Here is a 25,657-nt window from a genome sequence, read left to right as displayed (position 1 = left end):
TAAGGAAATGCAAATCAAAACCATGAGACACCACTTCACACCCTCTAGGATGGCTATCGTCAAAAGGATGGACAATAACAAGCACTGGCAAAGATGTGGAGACATCGGAGCCCTCATGCACTGCTGGTGGGAATGTAAAACGCCCTCGTCACTTTGGAACACAGTATGGCAGCTCCTCAAAACGTTAAACATAGAATGACCATACGCCCTAGTCATTCCATTCCCAGGTATATACCCAAGAGAAATGAAAACATATCCACGTAAAAACTTGTTCGTGACTCTCCGCAGCAGCATTATTATTCACAACAGACAGAAAGTGGGAGCAACGCAAATGCCACCACCTGACGGGTAGACCAGCCAAATGCGAGGTATCCGGACAACAGAACATTATCTGGGAATAAAAAGAAATGAAGTCCTAACGCATGCTCCAGCACAGATGAACTGGAAAAACCTCATGCTAAATCAAAGAAACTAGACACGAACAGCACATCTTATATGATTCCACTTATAGGAAATGTCCAGAAGAGGCGAATCCAGAGACAGAAAATAGATTACTGACTGCTAAGGGCTGGGGGAAAGGAAGAATGGGAGTTGACTGCTGATGGGTACGAGGGTCCTTCTGGTGGTGAAGAAAATGTTCTGGATTTAGAGAGTTCTGTGACTATACTAAAAAACAAGGAATTGTATCCTGTAAATGTGTGAATTGTATGGTATGTGAATTTATCTCAACATGGCTGTTTACTTATTTTTTAAAGATTTTATTTATTTATTTGACAGAGAGAGAGACAGCAAGAAAGGGAACACAAGCGGGGGCGGGGGGGAGAAGCAGGGAGGCTCCCCACCGAGCAGGGAGCCTGATGCGGGGCTCGATTCCAGGACCCTGGGATCATGACCCAAGCCGAAGGCAAATGCTTAACAACTAAGCCACCTGGGCACCCCTCAACATGGCTGTTTAGAACAACAGTAGCTGATATTTGTGGGGCATTTATTAAGGGCTCTGGGCTAGGTATTTAGGGTACACTATCTGCTTCAATCTTTCTAACAATCCTGTGAAATAGTACTGTAACTATCCCCATTCTACAAATAAGAAACCAGAGACTTAGAGTGATTACATAACCTGCTCAAGGTCAACAAAGACACTGGCTTTGAGGTCGGGTCGACATGACTTCAGAGCTTAAATACTTAACCACTTCTCTCACTGCCTCTTCTATCCGAAACACTGTTAAATTCCGTCCATTCGTCCTGGTAACCCTTCTCACACTCATGACCTCATTTCCTTCGAACCCTCACTGCCCTCAGCGCTGGCAGCAGATCGTTTTAGCAAAGCTAAGCAACCTACTCCAGCCTCTCTCTTCTAGGCCCTTCTCTACATAGACGTGCATGTCATACAAAGTCTGAACTCTTGTCCCTGGCTCAAAAATTTTCGGTGGTTCCCCACAATCTGAAACACAGTCTACACTCCCGCACATGTTTCTGCTGTATTCCTCCCTCCAACGCTATGCTGCTCCATCCTCATTGGCCTGCACACTGCTCTCAGCACACCATATATTCCTCCCACCTTGGAGCTCCTGCTCAGCCCTCTTCCTGCTGCCTGGAAGGCCCTGGAATGCTCTGTACCTCTGCCTGTCAATGTCCTACCTCTTCTCGAGGTGACTGGCTGGCTCAGTGGGTTAAGTGGATGCCTTTGGCGCAGGTCATGATCCCGGGGTCCCAGGATGAGCCCTGCCCCTGCATCTGGCTTCCCTGCTCAGGGGGGAGTCTGTTTCTCCCTGTACCCCTCTCCCTGCTCATGTAAATACACTCTCTCTCAAATTAATAAATAAAATCTTTAAAAAAGAAAAAAGCTGCCTCCTCTTTCATTAACTTTTTCCTGATTTCACAACCCTACTTCCTTCCTTGCTGTTAGCTAATCTCACTTTCTTAGAGCAAAAACCATAATCCTCACTTATTCTAGGAGTACAGGGGTCATTTCTGACCCTTGTCCATCTTCCCACACAAAGCCTAGCTAAATACAGAGCAGTGCCTTCGACAATACTTGCTGAACAGAACTGAACTGTACTTTGTCATAGAAGATGTTATCTGTGCTAGCACAGAAAGAAGATGGGAGTATGTGTACCCAGAAACCATATTCTTTTTTTTTTTAAGAGTTTATTTATTTATTTGGCAGAGAGAAGAGAGAGAGAACAAGCAGCGGGAGTGGCAGGCAGAGGGAGAGGGAGAAGCAGGCTCCCTGATGAGCAGAACGCCCGATGCAGGGCTTGATCCCAGGACCCTGGGATCATTAGGACAGCTGAAGGCAGACACTTAACCAGCTGAGCCACCCAGGCACCCCCAGAAACCATATTCTAACAGCGAGACAGGATTCTGAAGTGACAAGACACTTGGGTTATAGAGAGAAGAATATAATAGCAAGGTAGAGCCCCGGTCCCACTTGGATCCATACCCTGCCTTCCAGAATACCTGGACTGCCTGAAGCACAGAACAGTCTCCATGCCTGCTTCCCCTATGGCTCCACAAATCACACTGGTTTCTTTCTGCAACCAACAGACCACTCAGTTAAGTTTGTTATAGTCATCTATTGTTTCATGGGCTCAACCTCATGTAGGCCAACGGGCTCGCCTGGGGTGGCTGGCCAGGTGCCCCATATTCAAGGACAGCTGTCCTCCTCACCTTCCACCATCTGAATGTGAAGATCCAAAACTGACATGTTAGTCTACTGCTCAGGAAAGACTACCAACCTAGGAGGTGGGGTGGGGGCAGTGCTAGCCTGGGCAGGTCCAATCTAGAGTTGCCCTACAATGACCACTAAGAAATGACAAGTGCATGGACTCTATTGGTGTATCAATAGCTCGGTGGCTTTCTGCAGCAGGCTGGTGACCTTTGGTTATAGTATGGGGTAAAGGTTCTCAAACCCAGCACCCACAGCCTCCCTCAGTGACCCCCCTGTCAGCACAGGGCACTGTAAGCCATTTCTTCTCTTAGTCCATACATTCTATGCATATAAACAGCTTCTTTGCCATCCCCCATTCCTTCCTCCTGTCTCCTCCTCCTCTCCTTATGGCAACATTTACTTCGGTGGGGCTGGATCTGGGCCTCACCTTCCCTGGACTACTCACTTGATTAGCATAGCGTTTTGGTAATTTCTTGCCAGTGTCAACGTCCATCTCTTCATCATCTTTCTTATCTTCCTCTTCCTCACTCTCCATTCCTGTCCAGTCATCTTCAGCCAGTCTTCTAGCATGATTCACGTAATCCAGCCGCTTGCTGGAGAAAAGGCACAAGGACAGGCCTTTATGTCTCCTAGGAAGACCCCCTACAATGTGACAAGTTTAGTTTAACTCAAAGGCTTTAAGTTCAGGAGCACCTTGAGGATTCTAGTGGAAGAGATGGTAGAATTTCCTTCGTAAGGCTAAACTAGTGATAGCCCCCTCACTGGTCCTATGTAGGAAACCCCCTCTGAACACACTCAGCCTTCCTCAGAGTTTCCTAAAAACAGGCAGAGTAACACGTTGAAAGAAGTTTTCAAGTTTCACTAGCTGGAAAGGCCTGACCCTGCTCCCACTCACCCCATTCCAGATTCCCATCTCTACACCCCCTTAGAGCTGACACTTTCCTGCTTGGCAGGCATCTCATCCAAAGGTCCCTGGTGATTGAAGAGACGAATCACTCAGATGTGGTGAGGAGTAGAAAACAAGGACCACTTCTGGGGCTTTCCAATTTATACAGCTTTCTTCCTTTATTATTTATTTATTTATTTATTTATTTAAAAAAAGATTTTATTTATTTCACAGAGAGACAGAACATACAAGCAGGGGGAGCAGCAGATAGAGAGAGAGAAACAGGCTCTCTGCTGAGCAGGGAGCCCAATGTAGGGCTTGATGCCAGGACCCGGGATCTTGACCTCAGCTGAAGGCAGACGCTTAACCGATGGATCCACCCAGGTGCCCCTCTTTATTTTTTAAAGATGTATTTATTTATTTGAGAGAGAGCGAGAGCGAGCTTGTGTGTGCACGTGGCGGGGGCAAGGGCAGAGGGGGAGAGAATCTCAAGTGGACTCCCCACTGAGCGTGTAGCCCAACCCTGAAATCATCACCTGAGTAAAAATCAAGAGTGGGATGCTTAACTGACTGAGCCACCCAGGTGCCCCTAATTTATATGGCTTTCTGAGGAGCAGCTAGGCCTTCTTCCAGTCCTTCCTTTCCTTCCTTCCTTCCTTTCTTTCTTTCTTTCTTTCTTTCTTTCTTTCTTTCTTTCTTTCTTTCTTTCTTTCCTTCCTTCCTTCCTTCCTTTCTTTTTAATATTTTATTTATTTGGGGCACCTGGGTGGCTCAGTTGGTTAAGTGCCTGCCTTCGGCTCAGGTCATGATCTCAGGATCCTGGGATCGAGCCCCATGTCAGGCTCTCTGCTCAGCAGGGAGTCTGCTTCTCCCTCTCCCTCTGTGCTCTTCCTCTTTCTCTCTCAAATAAATAAGATCTTTTTTTTAAAGATCTTATTTTTTAATATAAGATCTTTTTTTTAAAGATCTTATTTAATAAAATAAGATCTTTTTTTTTTTAAAGATCTTATTTATTTATTTGTCAGAGAGAGAGAGAACACAAGCAGGGGAGGCAGCAGGGAGAGGGAGAAGCAGGCTCCCTGCTGAGCAAGGGGCCCTATGGGGTACTTGATCCCCAGACCCTGGGGTCATGACCTGAGCTGAAGGCAGATGCTTAATCGACTGAGCCACCCAGGCATCCCATCAAATAAATAAATTAAATCTTAAGAAAAAAAGATTTTATTTATTTGAGAGAGAGAGAGAAGGAATGAGTCGGGGAGGGGCAGAGGGAGAAGCAGATTCCCCATGGTGCAAGGAGCCTGACTCGGGACTTGATCCGAGGCCCCTGGGATCATGACCCGAGTCAAAGGCAGACGCTTAACTGACTGAGCCACCCAGGTACCCCCTTCTTCCAGTTCTTATCTGACTTTCATAACAGCCCTCTTAGTTTACAATTTAACATTTCTTTTATTAAATAGTTTATTTATTTAGGGGTGCCTAAAGAGACAGAGCACAAGCCGGGGATAAGTACACTTCCCACTGAGCAGGGAGCCCGATGCGTGGCTCAATCCCAGGACCCTGAGATCATGACCTGAGCAGAAGGCAGATGCTTAGCAGACTGAACCACCGCCCCTCGATTTAATATATCTTTTACTTATTTCCCTTTACTGTTATCCTCCTGTAAAAAAAAAAAAAAAACAACCTACATATTCTAGAAAGCTTAGGCGATTGATTAAAAAAGAATAAGAACTAGGGTGCTTGGGTGGCTCAGTTGGTTGAGCTTCTGATTCTTGGTTTCAACTCAGGTTGTGGTCTTGGGCTTGTTGGATTGAGCCCCATATGGGCTCTGTGCTCAGTGTGGAGTCTGCTTGAGATTCTCTCTCCCTTTCCCTCCCCCTCAGTCCTCCCCCAGCTCATGCTCTCTCTCACAAATAAATCTAAAAAAAAATTAAAAAAGAAAGAAAAAGAAAGAATAAGAACTGTTTGGAACCTGATTGTTCCAAAGTGATTTGTAGATACCATGTAACCTCCTGCACTTGGTTTCTCAATGCTAGGCAAGATCCACCACTGAGGCAATGAGACCCACTCAGCTGGTTTCCTCTCAAACACACACACAAGTTCATGCACATTCCTGTGAAGATGCACACCAGAGAGAGCACATGTGAGCACAATGGTCTTTTATTTCAAGAATAAGGAAGAGCTGGCGTACTTGTACATGTGCAAAAGGATGCATATCCACGGTTCTTTCCTATGCATTGTTTGTAATCACAAGAGAAGGAAACTACCCAGATGCCCACCAGTAGGGGATTGGTTAGATTACACTATGAATTATCCATTCAATAGAACACCAGGCACCCTAATAAAGGAATGAGATGGTACCGATACAGAATCTCTCCACGAAAATGCTGTTAAATAAAATGTGCAGAACAGTGTACTGTATGCTACTTCTGTTTAAAAAAAAATGGTATATACACATACAGCCACACACTTGCTCATATCTGCACAGAAGATCTTTGGAAAGATACAAAAGAAACTAATAATATGGGAGAGGAACTGAATGGCCAGAGGACAGAATTGGGAGGGAGACTTTATTTTCTTTTTTAATTTTTTTTTTTTTAAGTATAGTTGACACACAATGTTACATTAGTTTCAGGTGTACATACAGTGATGCAACTTCTCTCTATTATCCTGTGCTCACCACAGGCGTAGCTACCATCTATCAGCATACAACGCTATTAAATATCATTGACTGTATTCCCTACAGTGTGACTTTTATTTCCGTGACTCATTCATTCTGTAACTGGAGGCCTGTATCTCCCACCCCTTCACCCATTTTACCCATTCTCCTACCCCCTTCCCTCTGGCAACCACCAATTTGTTCTCTGTACTTACAGTCTGATTTTACTTTTTGTTTATTTATTTGTTTTGTTTTTCAGAGTCCACATATGAGTGAAATCATATGGTATTTCTTTTTCAGTCTGACTTATTTCACTTAGCATCATACTGGGATGGAGACTTTTCACCATATACTCTTACAAATTTTGAAATTTGAATGTGAATACATATAATTAATGTGTTATCTATCTCAAAATAATTAATATAATTTTTAAACGACAGAGGTGGGGGTGGGGAAGGGGCTAGGTGATCCGAGAACGTAATCTGCAAGCAACCCAGAGGCCACAGGGAACCATTTTTGCTAAACACATCCAATAATGCAGCACTGGGCAGAATGCAGACTGTGGAGAAACTGTGCAGCTGTTAATAGTTCCTTCGAATCCTCAATTCCTTATGACCAAGAAGAGGCCTGTGTTGTACTCAGGATAAATGGACAGGCCCTGCCTTCAGAGCAGCCCAGCCTCAAGCACTCCTATCCTGCTCTCTTCCCCTGCTTTCTCATTTTGGCATTGAGAATTCAGTGTATGGAAGACATTTCCTCAAATTCCCTGTGGAATTATTTGTATTGAACTCTCAAGGGCTCCACAGAAACATTTGGGCTGAAGGCAGACAGGAAGACCACACCAATGCCAGGATTTAGAGTGCAGAAGCCACACAGGGAATGTGGGGAGTGGAAGTCTGGGCGTGGCTTTCACAAGTCCCTAAATCGCAAAGCTCAGTACTATTGCCAGGAAAAAAAGAAAAATTTATCCAAATAACTGAGCTTTTGCTTTCAAAATTCAGTCTCTCCCTGCGTTTCCATCTTTTCCTAAGCTTTCAGTGTAAAGGATGTCTATCTCTGCCAGGATTTACCCCTCCCAATCTCACGGGCAAGATGTACCTACAAAGGGTCTACTTTGAAGAGACAGACCGAGAGCCTCCTGATTGGTTCACAGCTCCCAGCCTGAAGAAAGAGGCCAAAGAGTTAAAGCATCCCTTACGATTTCTGCAGTTCCAATAACCGGCGGCGCCGCTCACTCTGTTCCAAGGAACTGTGTTTGGACTTGTACTGGGACAGGCGGGGGTGTGGGGCAGCTGTGCTGTTCAGATCTTGAGACACACAAAAGCTACTAGCCAGGGCTTGACTCAGCTCTTCCATCTTCCCTACAAAGGAAAACATAAGAAAACCGTTCATTGATTTTCTATCACCTCCTGTGTACAGACTAAGTTATAATGTAACATGATGGCTACATTCCTAAAAAAAACTCACTTAATCCAAAATCACAACTGCTTCTACGGGGAAAAAGGAAGTTAAAGGGTAAATGAGTGTATATGAGCAATAGCATTATTTCCAGCGGATATTTCAATAATGATCATCTTGATAGCTCTCAGCGAACAGATATATATTTACACATCAAACACTAAGCAAGTTCACCCTGGGATTGAATCTAGCTTTGCTTTGTCATTCATTACCAGCAGCCCTTCACTAATTCCTTCTTACCATCATTACTATCTAGTGATGTGATAAAATATCTAATTTTTCCCTGAATAGTTCAAAATAGCCATTACTCAATAACTAATATAACTTATTTTTAATGCATACATTTTTTAATATTTTGTAAAAGATTTTATTTATTTATTTGACAGAGAGAGAGAGAGAACACAAGTAGGGGGAGCAGCAGGCAGAGTGAGAGGGAGAAGCAGGCTTCCTGCTGAGCAAGGAGCCCAATGTGAGGCTCGATCCTAGGACCCTGGGATCATGACCTGAACTGAAGGCAGACGTTCAACCGAGCCACCCAGGCACCCATATATTATTTTTTAAAGCTCTATGCCTAATGTGGGGCTTGAACTCACAACCCTGAGATCAAAAGTCACATGCTCCACCAACTGAACTGGCCAGGCGACCCTCTAATATAACTTTCTGGAGTAAATTTTATCCAATTATTGTTTGATTCTTTAATAAATGCCAACTTACATTAAGAAAATTTAGCTGGTCCTGGGGCTCCTAGAGCAAGGCAAGGGGAGCCCAAAACCCAAACCTGGTAGTTGCTTTCTCATTTTATAGTTTGTTTGGTTTGTTTGGGGTGGGAGAAAGGAAGGTTTCAGGGCTACCCATGTAGGACTCACTTGGAAAAGAGCTGGAATGTAGAAGGCTGCCTACCAGTTAACACCAAGGAGTGTGAAAGACTGACGTGTGGTACATTTGGGAGATGGAGTAGATTGGAGACAGAGTACCCAGGTATGCCCTAAAGGATAAGAATGGAGAGGAAAGGAAAGGGTGAATTCACACTTAACTCACCCTCCTGTGAAGTGGCATAAGAGCTTAGCTAAGGGTTAAAGGTGTGCCTCAGAGTGTAAGAAAATAGGAACATTTAGGAGAAATCCAACTGTCAAAGCTGGGCTGCCTAACCCTTCAGGTCTAGTATAAACCAGAGAGCACCACCAGTACTTAAACTCCACCTCAGGACCCACTGCTCTGAGCTCAAAACCAACAGGTTCATTCCAGAGCCTCCATGGTTAAAAAAAATTCTATGGGCCTCTACTTGGCAATGAGTTACTTTCCATTGCACATTTGAAGTCAGATTTTTTCCCTAATTTGCAGCATTTTTTTTTAATTTGAAAGGAACTTTAAAAAAAATTGTGGTTAAAACCCATGACATAAAATTTACCATCTTAACTATTTTTAAGTTACAGTTCAGTAGTTGTTGTGCAACCAATTTCCAGAACTCTTCTCATCTAGCAAAACTGAACCTCTATACCCATTAAACATGAAAGGAATTTTTTTTTTTTAAACTTAAGATTTACATACTATCGGTGTGGATTTGAGGCGAATCTTAACATATTTGTTATGCAACCAGGGTGGCCATTTGTGGTTGAGGCTGAGTGATGAGTACTTGGGATCCATAATGGTATGCTATTTTCCGTGTTTTACTGACTTTTGTATAAGTCTAAACACTTTCATAATACAATCTTTTAAAAAATTAATTATGTCTTCGGCTTACCAAAGTAATGCCCAAATCTAAAATACACTTATTAGGCCGTATTACGCTTTATCTCGGTGTGGCCTCCCGTTTTGCCAAGAATCACAAAATCGCTAAACACGCCTTGGATACCGGGGCGGCCCACTGTACCTTCATGGCTGGTTTTGGCTGGCTCCTGCTCTTTCAGCCCATTCCTCGGATGGTCCTGCCTCCAAGGGTTCTGACCTTATCCCGGGTGGTCTCGACCAGACCCACGCGCGTTCCTGCCGCCACTGCCGACTCCTCCTCCCCCTCCCCCGCATCCCTCAGTCAGGGATCAAGGCCTGCTCTGCGGCTTCCACCGGGCTTCAGCCCCGGGGCCTCTACCTGCCCCACTTGGTCGTCCACCCTGCCACAGTCCCGCAGTACCTCTCTCTAGGGAAGAGGTCCCGTAGACCACACATGATTCGCCCCTCCCCCACAAAAACTACCTGAGGAGTCCTGGCCCCACAGCCTGAAACAGAAAAGCAGCAGCGCGGGCCTGGCTCTGCCTCTCCAAGGGACACCACGGGAGGCCAGGAGTGCTAGCCGACTAGAGGGAGTCACAGCCGGGCTCCGAGGAGCGACTCGGGAGCCGGCGGGGCCTAGGCTCGAACCCAGGACTCACCCGGCGGAGATGACAGTTCCAGGAGCCGCGGCCGCCGCTGCCGGGGGTCGACCAATCAGCTGCCCGGGGAGAGCCGGGCCCGCCCCCTGGGCCGCAGCCGCGCCGCCGGGCCCACCCGCCACGCGCCCGGAGTTTCCGGTTCCGCCCACCGTCGTGAATGCCTGTAGTGCTTCGGCCATCCGGTAGCGCGCGGCCGTTATTTCCTCCTTCAATGGCTGGCGTTTTATCGGTCGGCCAGAGCAGGGGTCCTGGCTCTTGTGAGATCCATCCGGGCTTTAGGGGTACACCAGCAGTCCGCTCCCTCTTCTGTGCTTGTGCTTTTTGTACAGACAGTGCCAGTTGTCTGAATGATACCCCCCTTTCCGTCGACTCCTCACACCAAGTCTCAATTAGATATTCTCGCCTCATTCGCTCTGACTGCACCGGCGACATACCTCGATTACAGCCCATTGCTCGGTTTGGGAGCCTGTTTATTACTCGGCTGTGGGCTTGGCAATGGCGGGGACCTGGCTTGATTCCTGCTTCGTAGGCAGCGTCCAGCACAAAATATGGCACTCAGTAGATCTTGGTAAAGAAATCATTGAATAAGTGCAAGGGGTGGAGGGGAAGCAGCCGAGATTTAGTTAGGAGAGCTAATCAAATTAGAGTGCAGCCTCTTTGAGGGAGGGGACTGATGAAACGCAAACTAAAAATACAACAGCCATTTATTGAATGCCAGACACTGCTTCACATGCATTATCTCCTTTAATCTTCAAATAACCCAAGGAAATAGACTGAAGCTCAGAGAGGTTAAGTACTTGGCCAAAGACACACAGCTTTCAAGCCAACATTTGAATTTGCTGAATGTTTGACTTATGGGGAAGTTGGATATTAGTATACTACAGAAAATACACAAAGCTGGCACATTTTGAGTCCAGGGAATGCCAAGGTGTATGCTTCCTGCATATTTTAAATACCTAACCATCCATCTGGACTGAAAAGAACAGGAGATCCGACTGACACAGAAGGTAAAGGGTATTTGGGCCCTGGAAGACCCAATTTTTTGGACCTCAGAATTTATGTACCTGAGTTCTATCTTTCAATAGTTGGACTGAGCAAAGGTGTGCACAAGGTTATTTATTTGGTGCATCCACAAATAATAGCTCGTGTTTGCCTGGTTTATAAGATGGACAAAGAAAAGCCCAGGGCTTGACTTCACTAGGGAACTTTGACATCAGTATATTATTTTGTGTCCCAGATCCACCATTCTCTACTCATGATCGTGGAGGTCATACCAAGTGGTCAGAACTGCACAGAAAAGAACAGAGGCCCTACACATTATAGCAAAACAGACTGAGATTGACAAAGAGGTCCCCCAAATTCATTCACTGAGGTCTAGGGAAAAGGCTCATTCATACTCAGCTGAATAACTTCTCATATCACTGAACAAACTAAATGGCACTTGGCCCAGGGGCTCATTTGGAGCTAGTCTGTGTTCCAGAAGGGCCTCCTCTGCCTGGAACAGTGAGCAGTTCCCCAACTATCACCAATGGCACCCCACCTTCACAACATTGGCCACAGACATACACACCTGTGTTTAATGTCTTTAAATCAATTTGCTATTTTAAAAAACCTAAGTACAGGGGCGCCTGGGTGGCACAGCGGTTGAGCGTCTGCCTTCAGCTCAGGGCGTGATCCCGGCGTTGTGGGATCGAGCCCCACATCGGGCTCCTCTGCTATGAGCCTGCTTCTTCCTCTCCCACTCCCCCTGCTTGTGTTCCCTCTCTCGCTGGCTGTCTCTATCTCTGTCAAATAAATAAATAAAATCTTTAAAAAAAAAAAACAAACCTAAGTACATTTATTTAAAAGAGGAACGTAATAGCATTACCTTAAATCACTTCCCACTTTAACAAAGTATCTATAAAATATATACACAGTGAAAATAGTATAACATTATAATCTAGCTAAATGCCAGCATGTGCAGAAAACTGTGAAACTGAGGACTTTGTAAGAATCTGAGATTAGCAAGTGTTGGAGAAGTGATAAGGAGTAACACTAACAGAATTTTTCTCTTGTATGATCAGGAAAATTCAAAGAGAGCAGAAGAGGGAAGTTCCCCTTTCTCCATGATTCAAAGTTATTTAAGGTGGTATCTGTGCACCCCCTAAAATCATCTGGTAAGTGCCCACAGGTGGGAGAATCCCTACCTAAAAAAGAGGACCTCGAGAGCAGGAAGGTGGCCAGCCATTTCCAAAAGAAGAGGTTCTAAGTAGGACCCTGAGTGTCACTCTGTCGGTGGGTAATTAACAGATATGTTTTTAATGTCTGCTGTTGGTTAGGTACTGAGCCAAGCATAGGAAATACCAAAATGACCAAGACTGACCCAGTCCCCACACTCCAGGGCCTTACAGCCCATTTGTGTGGTAGAGAAAGCCAAGAGATAGGTGCTATAGGCAGGTGCAGACCAACGTTAAGGTGCTCAGGTAGCTGGGTTGAGGGAGTAGCGTGGGGCTGCAGCCAGTATTCAGGGAACTCTTCTCAGGAGGTGACATTTGAGTCAAGACCTGAATGATGAAAAGGAGCCAGCTGTGAGGACGGGGAGACTGAGTTCATTTCCAGAGAGGCTTTGTGTGAGGGGGTAGACAGTAGGCACGGGAGGAAGGGGAGGCGGTGGGGAGTTGAGGTCATGGAGGCAGGTGGGATGCAGAAGCCTGTAGGCCATAGCCGGGAGTTTGGATTTTACCTGCATTGCAGATGGAGGCTTTTAAAGTTATGAGATAACGAAATTTGAGCTTGAGGGAGCTCACACTGGCTACTCAGTGGAGAACTTAAGTCCCCGTGGTAATCAGGGGGCCAGTGAGCAGGGCTTGCACTAACGTTGTGGCAAGGAAGGACTGCCTTCGGGACATATCCAGAAAAAAAAACCGGGAGGGCTTTACTGTTCTTAAATGGGGGAGGAGGTAGCAAGAATTATACAGTGTTCAAGTCTAGCCCCCTAGCCAAGACCTTCCCCTTGAAGTTACTGGAACTGAAAGAGAATTGAAAAGGGAATAGCTTTCTCCCCATGTAATTTGATATGATTTAAGGCCTAGGCTCTGTACCATCTAAGCCATCTTGAGGAGCGGTGCTTCTCACCGCCCACTTGGAGATCCTGTGAGAGAGGGATTCTTCAGCCAGTTGTGGCAGGAGGGAGAGTCTGACTTGAGAGGGTGGCAAAGTCGTGTATTAACTGGTGTCCCATGAGCCAGGATACAGACACTGCAGGCACAGGAGACCCTAAAGCTCAGAGGGGCCAAACTTCTTCTCCCCCACTACCACAAGGTCCCTAGGGCCCAGATCTGGGTCAGAGGAAGCATGTCAGAGTGGTTCAGGTCCTGTGTTCTGGAGCTGGATGGCTTGGGTCCAAATCCAGACTCACCTACCAGCTGGCTCTGTGGCCTGTGTGAGTTATTTCACGTACATATGCCTCTGTTCCCCCCCCCCCTAAAATGTGGCTAATAAGAGCACCTGCCTCCTGACGTGGTTATAGTTAAGTGACATAATCCACAGAAGGTGATTAGGATGGTACCTGGCACAGACTAAATCCTCAAAAATCTTGTTTTATTAGTACGTAACTTCTTGTTATAAGATAACCTTTCCCTTACTGATTTACTTAATTATATCAACTTCTAGTTAGGTAAGCCCAAGATAGTCTCTTCCCTGTAGACAAAAGTGCTTGCCCAGGTCACGAACAGTCAGAAGGTGATGGGCCCTGATTTTAATCCAGGCCCTAGTGAGTCCAAAGTTCCTAATCTTTAGCCCATGAGACGTTGCCTGCATATTTTAAAGGGGTCTCGTATTGCTCCTGATTTTCAGCTGGTGAGCTGAATGGGTGAATGGGTGAATTGGTTCATCCCCACATTGCCCTCCCACCCCCCAGGCTGGGAAGAGTCCCAGCCCTGAATGGTGGTGGGGGGAAAGATACCCCTGGAAACTTCCCTGGGGCCAGACAGTGGGGGCCCATTCTCAGATTTGTCCTGAAGCTAGCACAGCTTTCACCTTGAGTCAGGACTGGGGACTACTGGGCCACACAAAGCACCTCTAATTTCTTCTCTGCCTCTTTTTATGTATGTATGTATGTATGTATTTAATTTTTTAAAGATTTTATTTATTTATTTGACAGAGAGTGAGACAGCCAGCGAGAGAGGGAACACAAGCAGGGGGAGTAGGAGAGGAAGAAGCAGGCTCCCAGCGGAGGAGCCCGATGCGGGTTCGATGCGGTTTCAATCCCAGGACTCCGGGATCACACCCTGAGCCGAAAGGCAGACGCTTAACAACTGAGCCACCCAGGTGCCCCTTCTCTGTCTCTTTTTAAATGTTGACTGCACTCTTTCATATCCTTTCCTCCAAATCAAAAACTTTCAGAGCAGAAACTAGGGGCCACCTGGTTCAGCCTCCTCCTATTACAGAGAGGAGAGGGAGTAAGGTCCAGCGAGTCCCCAATATGCCCCAAGTCGCACTGAAGTAATCAGCAGAGCCAGGCCCCTGCTTCTCTTGCTTTCTGCCCATGCTTGCCTGCAGCCAGTCCAGCCTCTGCCCCCCTCAGTTGTTGGGAGATGATCTCATGTTGTCGCAGTACTTGCTTTCTGCCAAGCACTGAACTAGGCACAAGGCTCGTGCTTCTCAAAATGTGACCAGCAGCACACCTCAGGCCCATTCCAGACTTGAGTGAGAAACTTGGAGGGGATGGGCTATCTTGCTATAATAATTTTTATTATCATTATTTTTAAAAAATTTATTTGAGGGACGCCTGGGTAGCGCAGTCATTAAAGCGTCTGCCTTCGGCTCAGGGCGTGATTCCGGCGTACCGGGATCGAGTCCCACATGGGGCTCCTCCGCTATGAGCCTGCTTCTTCCTCTCCCACTCCCCCTGCTTGTGTTCCCTCTCTTGCTGGCTGTCTCTCTGTCACATAAATAAATAAAATCTTTAAAAAAAAAATTTATTTGAGAGAGAGAGAGAGAGAGTGTGTGTGTTTGTGTGTGTGTGTGTGTGTGCACTTGCATGCACGCGCGTGCTTGAGGCGGGGGAGACATAGAAGGGGAGGGGAGAGAATCTCAGACTCTCCACTGAGTGCAGAGCTCCACTTGGGGCTCAATCTCACAACCTCAAGATCATGACCTGAGCCAAAACCAAGAGTCTGACATTTAAACTGACAGTGCCATCCAGGCGCCCCTACAATTTTTAATGGTTGTGTTTCATCATAAGGCTATCCAATAATTTAACCAGTCCACTTGGGACATATTTTCAATTTTTCCCTATTATTCTGTATTAGAAATACTGTGATGAGGATCCCTGTAGTTAATTTTCTGCGAAGACCCACAATTATGCTAAATTCTTGAAAGTGACATTTCTAGGTCAGAGGGTATATAATGTATTTTTTTTTAAGATTTTATTTATTTATTTGAGAGAGAGAGAGAGAGCACGAACAGGAGGGGTACAGGGACAAGCAGACTCCCTGCTGAGCAGAGACCCCGATGCAGGGCTCCATCCCAGGATGCTGGGATCATGACCTGAGCCAAAGGCAGACACCCAACTGACTGAGTCACCCAGGTGCCCCATATATAATGTATGTTTTTAAGGTTCTTGTTATACATTGTAAAATTGCCCTGAGAGGTCTACCAATTTTCCCTCCTGCCATTGTGTATATACATTTTTTCATCCATTAGGCTTTTTTGTTGTAACATGTCTAGCTCCCTGACTTTCTTTTGTGGCCTGGGGAGGGAGGGAAAAGAGGAGCAAAGCTTTAAGGTTTTAACACATGCCAGGAGCTCCTCTAAGCATTTTGTAGGAATTAAACCATTTAATCCTCTCCATAATTTTTAAGGTCAGTACTATTACTACCCACCCCCATTTTTTTCACTTTTTAAAAATTGTGGGGGCACCTGGCCAGCTCAGTAAGTAGAGCATGCGACTCTTGATCTCAGGGTTGTGAGTCTAAGCCCCAGGCTGGGTGTAGAGATTACTTAAATCACTAAATAAAACTTAAAAAAAAAAAATTGTGTTAAAATATGTGTAACATAAAATTTGCTTTTTTTTTTTTCTTTAAAGATTTTATTTATTTATTTGACAGAGAGACAGCCAGTGAGAGAGGGAACACAAGCAGGGGGAGTGGGAGAGGAAGATGCAGGCTGCCAGCAGAGGAGCCTGATGTGGGGCTCGATCCCAGAACGCCGGGATCACGACCTGAGCTGAAGGCAGACGCCCAACGACTGTGCCACCCAGGTGCCCCCATAAAATTTGCCATTTTTAAGTACACAACTCAGTGTGTTAATTACATTCAGAATGTTGTACAACCATCACCACAATCTATTTCCAAAATTTTTTCATCATCCCAAATGGAAATTCTGTACCTGTTGAGCAGTAGTTCCCCGTTCTTTTCCCTTACCCCATATTACCACATATTTGTAATACAGTAAATGGAGGCACAGAGGAGGCTAAGAAAAATAGTCAATGTCACATAGCTAGTTAAGCCTAGAAGCCCCAAATCAGACCAGGTAGTCTGGTTCTTAGAACTTGCCTTCTGAATCTTGCATAGGTTTTGTTTTTGTTTTTTAAGTTTTTAAGGTTTTTTTTGAAGATTTTTCTTTCTTTCTTTCTTTCTTTTTTTATTGAGAGAGAGAGCGAGGGCATGTGAGTTGGGGGGAGAGGCAGAGGGAGAAAGAGAAGCAGACTCTCGATGAGTAGGGAGCCTGACAAGGGGCTCGATCCCAGGACCCTGCCAGTGGCAGACACTTAACCGAGTGAGCCCCCCAGTTGCCCAGTTTTTTAAGTTTTTAAGTAACTTTTGGTAAGTTATTTCTTTCATATCTTCCTCCCAAAGAAAGAAGGGCTTTTCTAAAGAATCTTGTATTTTACTTCCAAGTTCCTAAAACCAGTTTCCTTAAAAAGAACTTTTAAGTTTTATCTGTTTGGGCTATAGATGCAGGCTCCAACTATTCCAAAGGGCCAATCTACCTGCCTTGCCCTGTGGGATCTGGGTAGGAGCCAGAGGTGGCTTTTAGAGCACCAACTTCTCCATGAGATCCCCAGTCCTGGGAGCCCTGAGCACATTCCTCAAATGGGCACAGACTGTGCCCAGCCACTAGAGCTGAGGAGTAGGATTCTTTCTCCTTCTACTTCTAAAGGAATGGCACTGAGAAGAACATGGCCTGTAGAGTCACATAAGCCTGGACTTGAACCTCAGACAGAGTTCTTGTTTCAATTATTTCCTAAACTGAAAAGACAGGGATAACACCACCTACCTTGCAGGGTTGTTGGGAAGAGCAAATGGCAACCTAACACAGGTAGGGTCTCAGTGAGTGTTAAGCCTTGGAAGCTCAAAGCCTTCTCCTTGTTCAAACCATTATATGGCATCTTTTTGGAGACCACATTGCTTGGTGCTGCTTCTCTGCTGGCTTGGAAACTCAAATTCAGGGATTCTCTCTAAACCCCTACATATTACAAGGCCTGGCTCTGACTATGTTGACAGTCTCTTAAAGGGAGCACAATGCCAGCTCCGCCACTTATTGGCGATGCCATCTTGGGCAATTTGACCCATCTCTGCCTCAGTTCCCTCATCTGAAAAGCAGAGGATAATTGGATTCCCCACTCCTTAGCATCTTTGGGAGGATTAAACAGATTAATTCATGTAATACACTTACAGATGTGCCTGACGCATATATAGTAGAGGCATTTGCTTTTTTTTTTTTTTTTTTAAAGATTTTATTTATTTATTCGACAGAGATAGAGACAGCCAGCGAGAGAGGGAACACAAGCAGGGGGAGTGGGCAGGGGGAGTGGGAGAGGAAGAAGCAGGCTCACAGCGGAAGAGCCTGATGTGGGGCTCGATCCCACAACGCCGGGATCACGACCTGAGCCGCAGACAGACGCTTAACCACTGTGCCACCCAGGCGCCCCGAGGCATTTGCTTTTATCATCCAGTGTCCCCTTCCCTTGCTTCTCTACCAAACGCTCACTTTCACCTGGGGAAATGGAGAAGACACACAATCTATTGGTCTTGGCATCCTACTTTTTCTCCTTGTGTAAGTCTTGGGTAAAAAGAGGTAGTCTCCCTATTCTCCAATTCCTTACCACGAAGAACATGTTTCCAGGAACCTCCTGGGCCACTTCTAACCACTAGATGGCCAAGCTACAGGGTGATTATTTCCTTAGGCAAGCAAACAGCAAACATTTCAGCCCTCTAGTATGGTATTTCCTGGGGCTGGAATATCAACAGGAAGTCCTGTGGGGAAGATCTCTGCCAAAACACTCATTCCGAGGAAGGGATTGGTAAACTGACAAATTTGTCCAGCCCTGTACAACATCCTGCAACCTCCACATGCCCCCCTGTGGCAGGCCTCACCCACACGCGGTCGCTGCTGACCCTCTTCTTTCCTACTGGGTTCTTGAGCCAAGCCCAGATGTGAACCTAGATGAGAAAACCAGACAGACAAAAATTTGCAAATATAAAGCACATACGATTTATTATGGCATGAGGAAGTCTTCCTTTAGGCAAGGGAGGACACCCACAACACTACAGTCTCACCCATTTTATGAAAACTTGAGACCAAATTCTCCATCGTCTGTACATAATCACAAAACCAGAATAAGTATTCGAATTAAATAGACCCAACCAAATTGTCCCGCTATAAGATAATAAAGAGAAAACTAAGTGAAAGGGGTGGGGAGCAAAGTTCCTTCAAACTACAATGTTTCAGGCACATAATCTAACAATTCCGTACTGCTGCACAAAACTGCTTCCCAGTGTCTCTTAGATCAGTCATTTAGTTATCAATATTCAAGGACTAACACAAATTCATGGAAAACAGCCGTACCCTTTGTCTCTGTGCGTGGCCTGCTGCCGAGGGGCCAAGTTCTTAAGAACCAAGGCCTGGCTGACACACTCGCGGGGAGAGCGCCCTCACAGAATCTCAAACATCAGGTCTCAGCCTTCCCATCTATGAAATCCAGCCGTGGGTGGGACGGCCCGCTAGGCCTCCAGATCGAAGTCATCGCGCTCCTCATTGTATTCCAGCACATGCCGCTTGATCTTGGACGAGTCAACCCAGGTGACAAAGTCCTCCATGCTGCGCGTGACCAGGAAGGCGGGGTCGGTGACCACGTCGGGGCCCACGCGCACGTGGCCCTGCTCCACGAAGGCCACGGCGGCCTGGAGGTGCTGCGCCATACGCAGCTTCAGGAGCACTGTGGGCAGGCGGCGGCGGCAGAAAGACGAGGCCGTGACGAAGTCGCAGAGCTCAAGCGAGCCACGCGTGGGAATCAGGCCGAGAGCATACAACTTGTCCAGCAGTGCGGCCGAGGCGCGCACGCGAAACGGGTCGCGCTCGGGTAAGTCGCGCAGGCGCCGCGCCAGCTCGCGCACAGCCCGGCTCAGCTGGTTGTAGCGCGTGTAGTCCTCCCGCCGCTGCAGCCGATAACGCCGCAACACGCGCAGCTCGTGCAGGTTGTGGTCAGTGACCTCCCAGTTCAGGAAGTCTACCTGCTTCAGCAGCTTCTGCTCGTGAAACTTAAGCTTCCGCACCATGATGGCGGCTCCGTGTGCCGCAAAACCCCAGGCTAAGAGCGCGTACTATCAGCCGGGCGACTTCCGCCTCGGGGACCCTGGGCCAAAGGGAGAAAGGCTCAAGGCCACGCCCTCGATTTCCATTGGTCAGAGAGGAGCCACGCCCCACATCTCTGTCTCGCGTTTCTTTTCGCGTTGGCTGAAGAAACCGGGAAGAAGTAGCGAAGAAAGGCCGGTGGTGTGGCGGCGGGCGGGGAGGGGACACGGGTTTGTTTTCGTTTTAAACTTTCGCGAGGTCTTAAGTTACCAAAAGTATATCCCCTAGTGCGGTAATCGTTTCCTCTCATTCAGACTTACGCCTTTTAGGGACTTTCAGGTGAGTCTCCTCAGAGAAGCTGAGGACAGTCCTGGGGAAGATGGGTGACCGCATGTTGGATGGGGTTACCATGCTAACTCTCGTCGGGTGCCTACCACCTGGTGGGGAGCTTTCCGGAGCCGGCCAGCCTGGGGCTGACCGGGTAGTCCCGGTCGCTCGCTACCTCCAGGCCCTTCACCGGGCGGGCGATTTCTGTCTAGTGGGGCTGGACGCCGGTGAACCTATAAAATACTGATTCCCCGGCTGCTTCCTTACACGCAGGGGATCGAGATCTACACGGGAGCCTCCTGGATATCTGTATTGTTAGCAGGTGGTTCATAAATCCCAGCAAGTCTGAGAAATTTGTATATTAAGTACGAAACCTAACTACTTAGTTGAGCTCATACAACTTAGCCCGACTGAGTGGACTTCTGGTCACCCAGTACTGAGTTTAATAAATTTAACGCTGTTATGGCTAGTTGTATCTGTAAGTTATATAGACTAACCACTTTATTTGCCCAGGCCTTTGACGCCACCTAGCTTCTTCGCTGATCATTTTGTCTTGGTTTTGTATGGTTTTCATTGTCCTTTTAGGTATAATACTTGACATGTGGAAAATAATAGATGTAAGTTAAAACGCATAATGAATACTTAACGAACCGGACAGCCAGTTTTCCAGCCACTCCTCTAGCCAGGGGTAATGGTATCTATTCTCCCGAGTTCTGTGTTTATTTTTCCCTTTTGTTTAAAAAGAAAAAAAATGGTTTTATCATTCTACATGCATCTTTAAATACGTTGAGAACCTTCTTATTCAAAGTGGAGCCAGTGGACCAGCAAAGAGCTTTTGGAAATGCAGTATTTTAGGCCCATTCCTGACCTTCAGAATCAGAATCTGCATTTAACAAGATCCCCAGGTAATTTGTATACACACTGATTTTGCAAATGTGGTTAAATTAAAGATTTTGAGATGCTGAGAGTATTCTCAATTATCTGGGTGGGTCCCATGTTATCATAAGGGTCCTCATAAGGGAAAGAGGGAGGCAGGAGTCAGGAGATGGATGATGAAAGCAGAAGTCTGAGTGATGTGTTAGGGGTCTTTGAAGATGAAAGGGATCCAAGAGCAGGGGACTGTGGGCAGCCTCTAGAAGCTGGAAAGGCAAGGAAACAAATTTTTCCTTAGAGCCTCCAGAAGGAACACAGGCCTGCTGACACTTTTAATTTTAGCCCAGTGAGATCCAGTTTGGATTTCTGTAAAAGAATAAAACTGGGTTGCTTTAAGCCACCAAGTTTGTGGTAATTTGTAGTAGCTGCAATAGAAAACTATAATACAGTTTGCTTTTTTTTTCTAATTGATTTGAAGATGTTCTTTATGTATTTTGGATATTAAGCCTTAACCAGTTATATATAGAACAAATATCTTCTCCCAGTTTGTACTGCATCTCCACCCTTCATATTCCCCCAACCTTACTCCCATCCTCAGTCCTTGCTTAGCATGTCTGCAGTAGGACTTTTGGTTAACTTCCTTCTCCCCGGAAAATTAACACAGTAAAAACTACACTATCTGTGTTAGCAAGTAATAAGCATTATGAAAAAAACAGCAGGATATAGGACAACTTGGGGTGAGGAAGGGCTGAATTTTAAATAGGGCATGTCAGGGTAGGTCTTATTGAGAAGGTGATATTTTATAGGGATTTAGCCATGTGGATATCTAGGGGAAGAGTATTTCAGAAAGAGGACACAGTCTGCAATGCCTTAAGACAGGAATGTGCCTGGCATGTCAGAAGAGGAGTAACAGCCATTCTTGTTGGAGCAGTGGGCTAGGAGGGGAGGAAAGAGGGTTCAGATGACAGAGGCTCATAGGCCTTTGAGTAAGTAATAAGTAAGGACTTTGGTTTTTATGTTTGTGAGACGAGGACACTGAATGGTTTTGAGCAGGGGATTAACATCTAACTTATGTTTTAAATGGATCAGTCTGACTGCCATGTTGAGACTAGACAGTCAGAAGGCAAGGATGGAAACAGATCATTAGGAAGCTGTTGCAGTGATCTGGGTGAGAAGGACTGTGACTGGGACCAGGAGAGCAGTAGTGAGAATCTGATGTGAGAGGAGTCCCAGGATGATGAAGAGAGTCAAGGATGGCTCCAGTTTTTGGCCTGAGCAAGTGGAAGAAACTACTTGTCACTTGAGCTGGGAAAGGCTGCCAAATAGAACAGGTTTGGGGTGCAATACCTGATATCGTTTGGGACATGTTGGGTTGGAGGTGTCTATTAGACATCCCAGGGGAGATGTCAAGGAGAAAGACATTTGAGTCTGGAATTCTAGAGAAAGGCCTAGGCCGGAGATTAAAAAATTGAGGTGTTATTGGCTGATAGATGATGTATCAAGCCATGAGCCTGAGCGAGGTCATCAAAGGAGTGAATATGATAGAAAAGACAAGAGGACCACTTTCTGTAGTCACTCTGGTATTAAGAATTATTGGAGAGAGGAGGATGAACCAGTGAGGTAGAAGGGAAACCAGCGGAGCATGATCTCCCTGATGCAAGTGAAGAAACTGTGTCCAGGGGAAGGCGTGATCAACCTGGTCAAATGGTATGGAGACGTTGAATAAGAGGGGAACTGAGAATAACCATTAGGTCATTGATGACTTCGACCTTGACAAGAATAGTTTTGGTGGAGTGTGATGGTGACAGACTGGCTAGAGGGCTTTAAGAAGAGAAAGGGAGGAAAGAAATTTCAGGCAGCTAGTATAGATGGCTATTTTGAGGAATTTTGCTCATGTGTGCAGAGAAATGGGGCAGTAGCTGGTGGGGGTAGAGTGGAGAATCTATTTTTTAAAGATGTGGGTTGACTCTTTCCTCAATACCCACAGCTTGTTGGATGCCATTCTAGTCTATTCTTGCATAAACTCCCAGATTTACTTCTCCCTAGCCTGGTACCCTTGCACTATCTCAGGCTCTCATCCTCTCGAGTGCATTGTTACAGTGTAATCCAGTGTACCCATGCTGCCACCAGTGGGGTCAGCCTGGAAACCACTGACTATGGTTGTCCCTTGCTGACTCCTTACCTAAAGAAGGAAGGTTGGATGCTTGGATGGGGAATGAGTGCTGTTTGCCTAGCATGAGTCAGGGCCCCAGCAGGAAAGAGAGAGCACACTCCAATTAGAATAATGTGAAGAGAATTGAATAAAGGAACTTTGTCCCAAGGGAATGGGCAGGGTGTAGGGAAACCACAAAGGTTAGTGCAGTTTTTTGAGACTAGCACCTGCAGAGATGGGGGGACTGTGTCATCCCTAGGTTTGAAAAGGGTCACTGAAAGGGGAGGGAATGGAAGATAGCAGTACTGGATGGAAATCTCTATGAGGCTCAAGAGAATTTTCTCCAAGAACCTGGAAATAAGGGTGGCCTCTGAGAGAAAAACCCACTCAGAACAGGTGTGGGAGTAAGTCTAAGGTGCTTGGTCTGTAAATGTGTGACTGAGGTGTTTGGGAACCAACCAAAGGCCTTCAGGGTGGTGGCTGGACTAGGATTCTGGTTGGGTGAGCAGAAATCCCATCAATTATATTAAGGGAGCTAATAAAGGTAAAATGTTTACAGCAGCGTGTGGCACTGATGAAGTAGTTGCTGTTGTTAGACTCAGCTTGGAGAGAGGCTATGTGAACTGAAAAGAGAGCACAGAGAAGGGGTGTCCCAAAAGTAGCTGGGGGAAACATACTCCCGATCTGGTTGTAGCAAGAGTAGGATGACACGAATCCTTAGAATCAAGGCTGCCCCTATTGTGGGGGACAATATCTTATGGTTTCTTGGCTGAAAGACTTGTGACACCATCTCCTCTTCCTATCATGGGGTTTCCAGGTTCTGAGCTAACCTTTTGGTAACTGTGCTTCCTAAGGAGCAGCTCAGACTACCTTGAGCTGTTGATGCAAATATTCAGGTCCGCCTGACCAGTTGTATTTCTCTGTGCAATTTAATATCTGAGCTGGTAATTACACTTACCACTGTGAGCATTTGGTAATGTATGTAATTGTCGAATCACTATGTTGTATACCTAAAACTAATGTAATATTTTATGTCAACTATAGTGACAAATAAAAATTTAAAAAAATAATAGCTGGCCTTCTGGGGTTTGTACATAAGCTTTTATTCAGGTCATATGCCAGCCCTGCATAGGGAATTGGATCTACTCACTGCACCAATGAAATTGGGTTTTGAAGCCAGAGGCCTGCAGCCTACATCCCTTTAAACAGCCAAACGTGTTCACCTTTAGCAGCTTTACCTTGTGCCAATTAATCTACAAGTAGGAAGAGTCAGAATGAGGAGGAAGGAAGTTCTAGCTAGAAGGGGTAGGTAAGGCTCCAGGGCATAGCCAGGAAGAGGAGTAGGAGCTAAAGCCTTGGTCTCACCTTAGGCACCTCCTCCTCCAGGAAGCCTTCTTTGACCCTTGCTCCACCCATGGGATAGGTGCCCTCCCATGCACATTTCTTGGCCCTGGTGACACTAGGTGGGGAGTTACCGGTCTACTTCTCCTGACATATCTGAGCTTCTGGAAGGTAAGGACAATGTCTTATTTATCTTTGTAGCGCAGGGGGCCTGATACAGAATGATTACTCAGTTTAATGTTTCCTTGATTGCATGACTGAATAAGTGAGACAGACACAGGATAGATGAATTAAGGACAAGACGGTGGACTGTAAACCCAAGAGGGCACAACACCTACTGCCTGTTGTGATGTAATCCCCAGTGCCCAGCACAGTGCCTGGCAGTCAGTGGCCAAAGTGTCCCGGATGGGCTGACCAAGGGTCAGATCCCCCTTGCCTCTTCTGCAAGCCTACCCAGACCTCCCCTCTCTCCTTGCTGCTGAGGCAGAGGAAAATCTCGTCCCCGCGGCCGCACAAAGCATCACAGAACCGGGTCGTGCCTAAGCTTGTTCCTTGTTGCTACATTGTAGTGTCTTGTCTTTCCCTCTGAAGGAAGTCTCCCAGGGCAGGGGTGCTTCTGGCCCTGTCTGGCTAAGGTACCAGGACCTGCCGCGGCCAGTATCCCAGGCCTCTCAGGCTTCTTCCCAGAGGGCGCTGCTGGCACTGAGGCCCGCCCTGGGTCCCTCCGGAGAACAATCCCCAGGCTGCGCCACAGCCCGGTTTCATCCAGTCTCGCCAGAGTGGGGGTGGAGGGGTAGGGGAATGGGAGGGGGGTGTCGGCGGCTCTCTCTGCACCCTTCTTCAACCCCCTCTCCGGTGTCTCGGCTCTGGCCCCCTCCTCGCAAGCCCTCACTTTGCAAACTTTTGGAGTTTGCCTCCACTTGCGTCATGGGAAAGGCAGGAGGGTGACAGAACCCAGGAGGCGGTGGCGGCGGCGCTCAAGCCCCACGGGGGAGAGGTGTCTCCCGGCAAGGGAGGACGGGCGAGGGGGTCCTGGAGAGTCCAGGCCCCCTCCCTCAGCCCCATCCCGGAACCAGCGAGGGAGGGCGAGCGCCAGAAAGAAGGCAGCGAGGAGCAGGGGCGGGTGGCCCCCGGCTGCAGCGCCCCAGGCCGCGGGAGGGCGGAGCCGGCCGTCCCTGCCCAGCCAGGACGCACGGAAGTGCTGCGGAGTCTGCCCAATTCCCCAGCCTGCTTTTCCTCCCTCCCTCCCTCTCCCCACCCCTCACCTCCCCCTCGGCTATTCCCTCCTTTCTCCGGACGCCACCTCCCGGAATCCCTTTTTTCTGTTGTTTTGGAGCTAGCTTCTGGCTGGCGGCGCAGAGGGGCTGCG

At 46.9% G+C, this 25,657-nt stretch overlaps 2 protein-coding genes across 7 annotated transcripts in view; both read right to left on the bottom strand.

The window, feature by feature from the left end:
• Positions 1 to 10,081, bottom strand: part of SNUPN (snurportin 1) — a 31,547-nt gene extending 21,466 nt beyond the window's left edge. The window contains exons 1-3 of one of the 4 annotated variants that reach the window (XM_045795144.2): positions 10,038 to 10,081; positions 7,412 to 7,574; positions 3,117 to 3,264 (exon numbers count right to left, since the gene is read on the bottom strand). In XM_045795144.2, coding sequence (XP_045651100.1) covers positions 3,117 to 3,264; positions 7,412 to 7,569 — 306 coding nt within the window. In that variant the 5' untranslated portion in view covers positions 7,570 to 7,574; positions 10,038 to 10,081. The other 3 variants (XM_045795145.2, XM_045795147.2, XM_045795146.2) reach the window with 3 other exon arrangements.
• Positions 10,082 to 16,123: 6,042 nt separating this feature from the next.
• On the bottom strand, positions 16,124 to 19,814 carry IMP3 (IMP U3 small nucleolar ribonucleoprotein 3). 3 transcript variants are annotated; one of them, XM_045795142.2, is made up of 3 exons: positions 18,870 to 19,814; positions 18,127 to 18,463; positions 16,124 to 18,017 (listed from the first exon to the last, which is right to left on the bottom strand). In XM_045795142.2, the coding sequence occupies exon 1, from the start codon at positions 19,577 to 19,579 to the stop codon at positions 19,025 to 19,027; it is 555 nt and encodes a 184-aa protein (XP_045651098.1). In that variant the 5' UTR covers positions 19,580 to 19,814; the 3' UTR covers positions 16,124 to 18,017; positions 18,127 to 18,463; positions 18,870 to 19,024. The 3 variants fall into 3 exon arrangements, with proteins under 3 accessions (XP_045651098.1, XP_045651097.1, XP_045651099.1); XM_045795143.2 differs by having other exon boundaries at positions 17,750 to 18,017; positions 18,398 to 18,463; XM_045795141.2 differs by having other exon boundaries at positions 16,124 to 18,463.
• Between the last annotated feature and the right edge of the window lie 5,843 nt (positions 19,815 to 25,657).

This window comes from Ursus americanus, chromosome 28 (genome assembly GCF_024610735.1).
Source record: "Ursus americanus isolate L20-20 chromosome 28, mUrsAme1.1.p, whole genome shotgun sequence".
Taxonomy (NCBI): domain Eukaryota; kingdom Metazoa; phylum Chordata; class Mammalia; order Carnivora; family Ursidae; genus Ursus; species Ursus americanus.
The sequence above is the reverse complement of the archived record's forward strand: the minus strand, read 5'-3'. Positions and strand labels throughout refer to the sequence as shown.

Coding starts and splice junctions, on each gene's coding strand:
- IMP3 (XM_045795141.2), bottom strand. CDS start 19,579: ATGGTGCGGAAGCTTAAGTTTCACGAGCAGAAGCTGCTGAAGCAGGTA.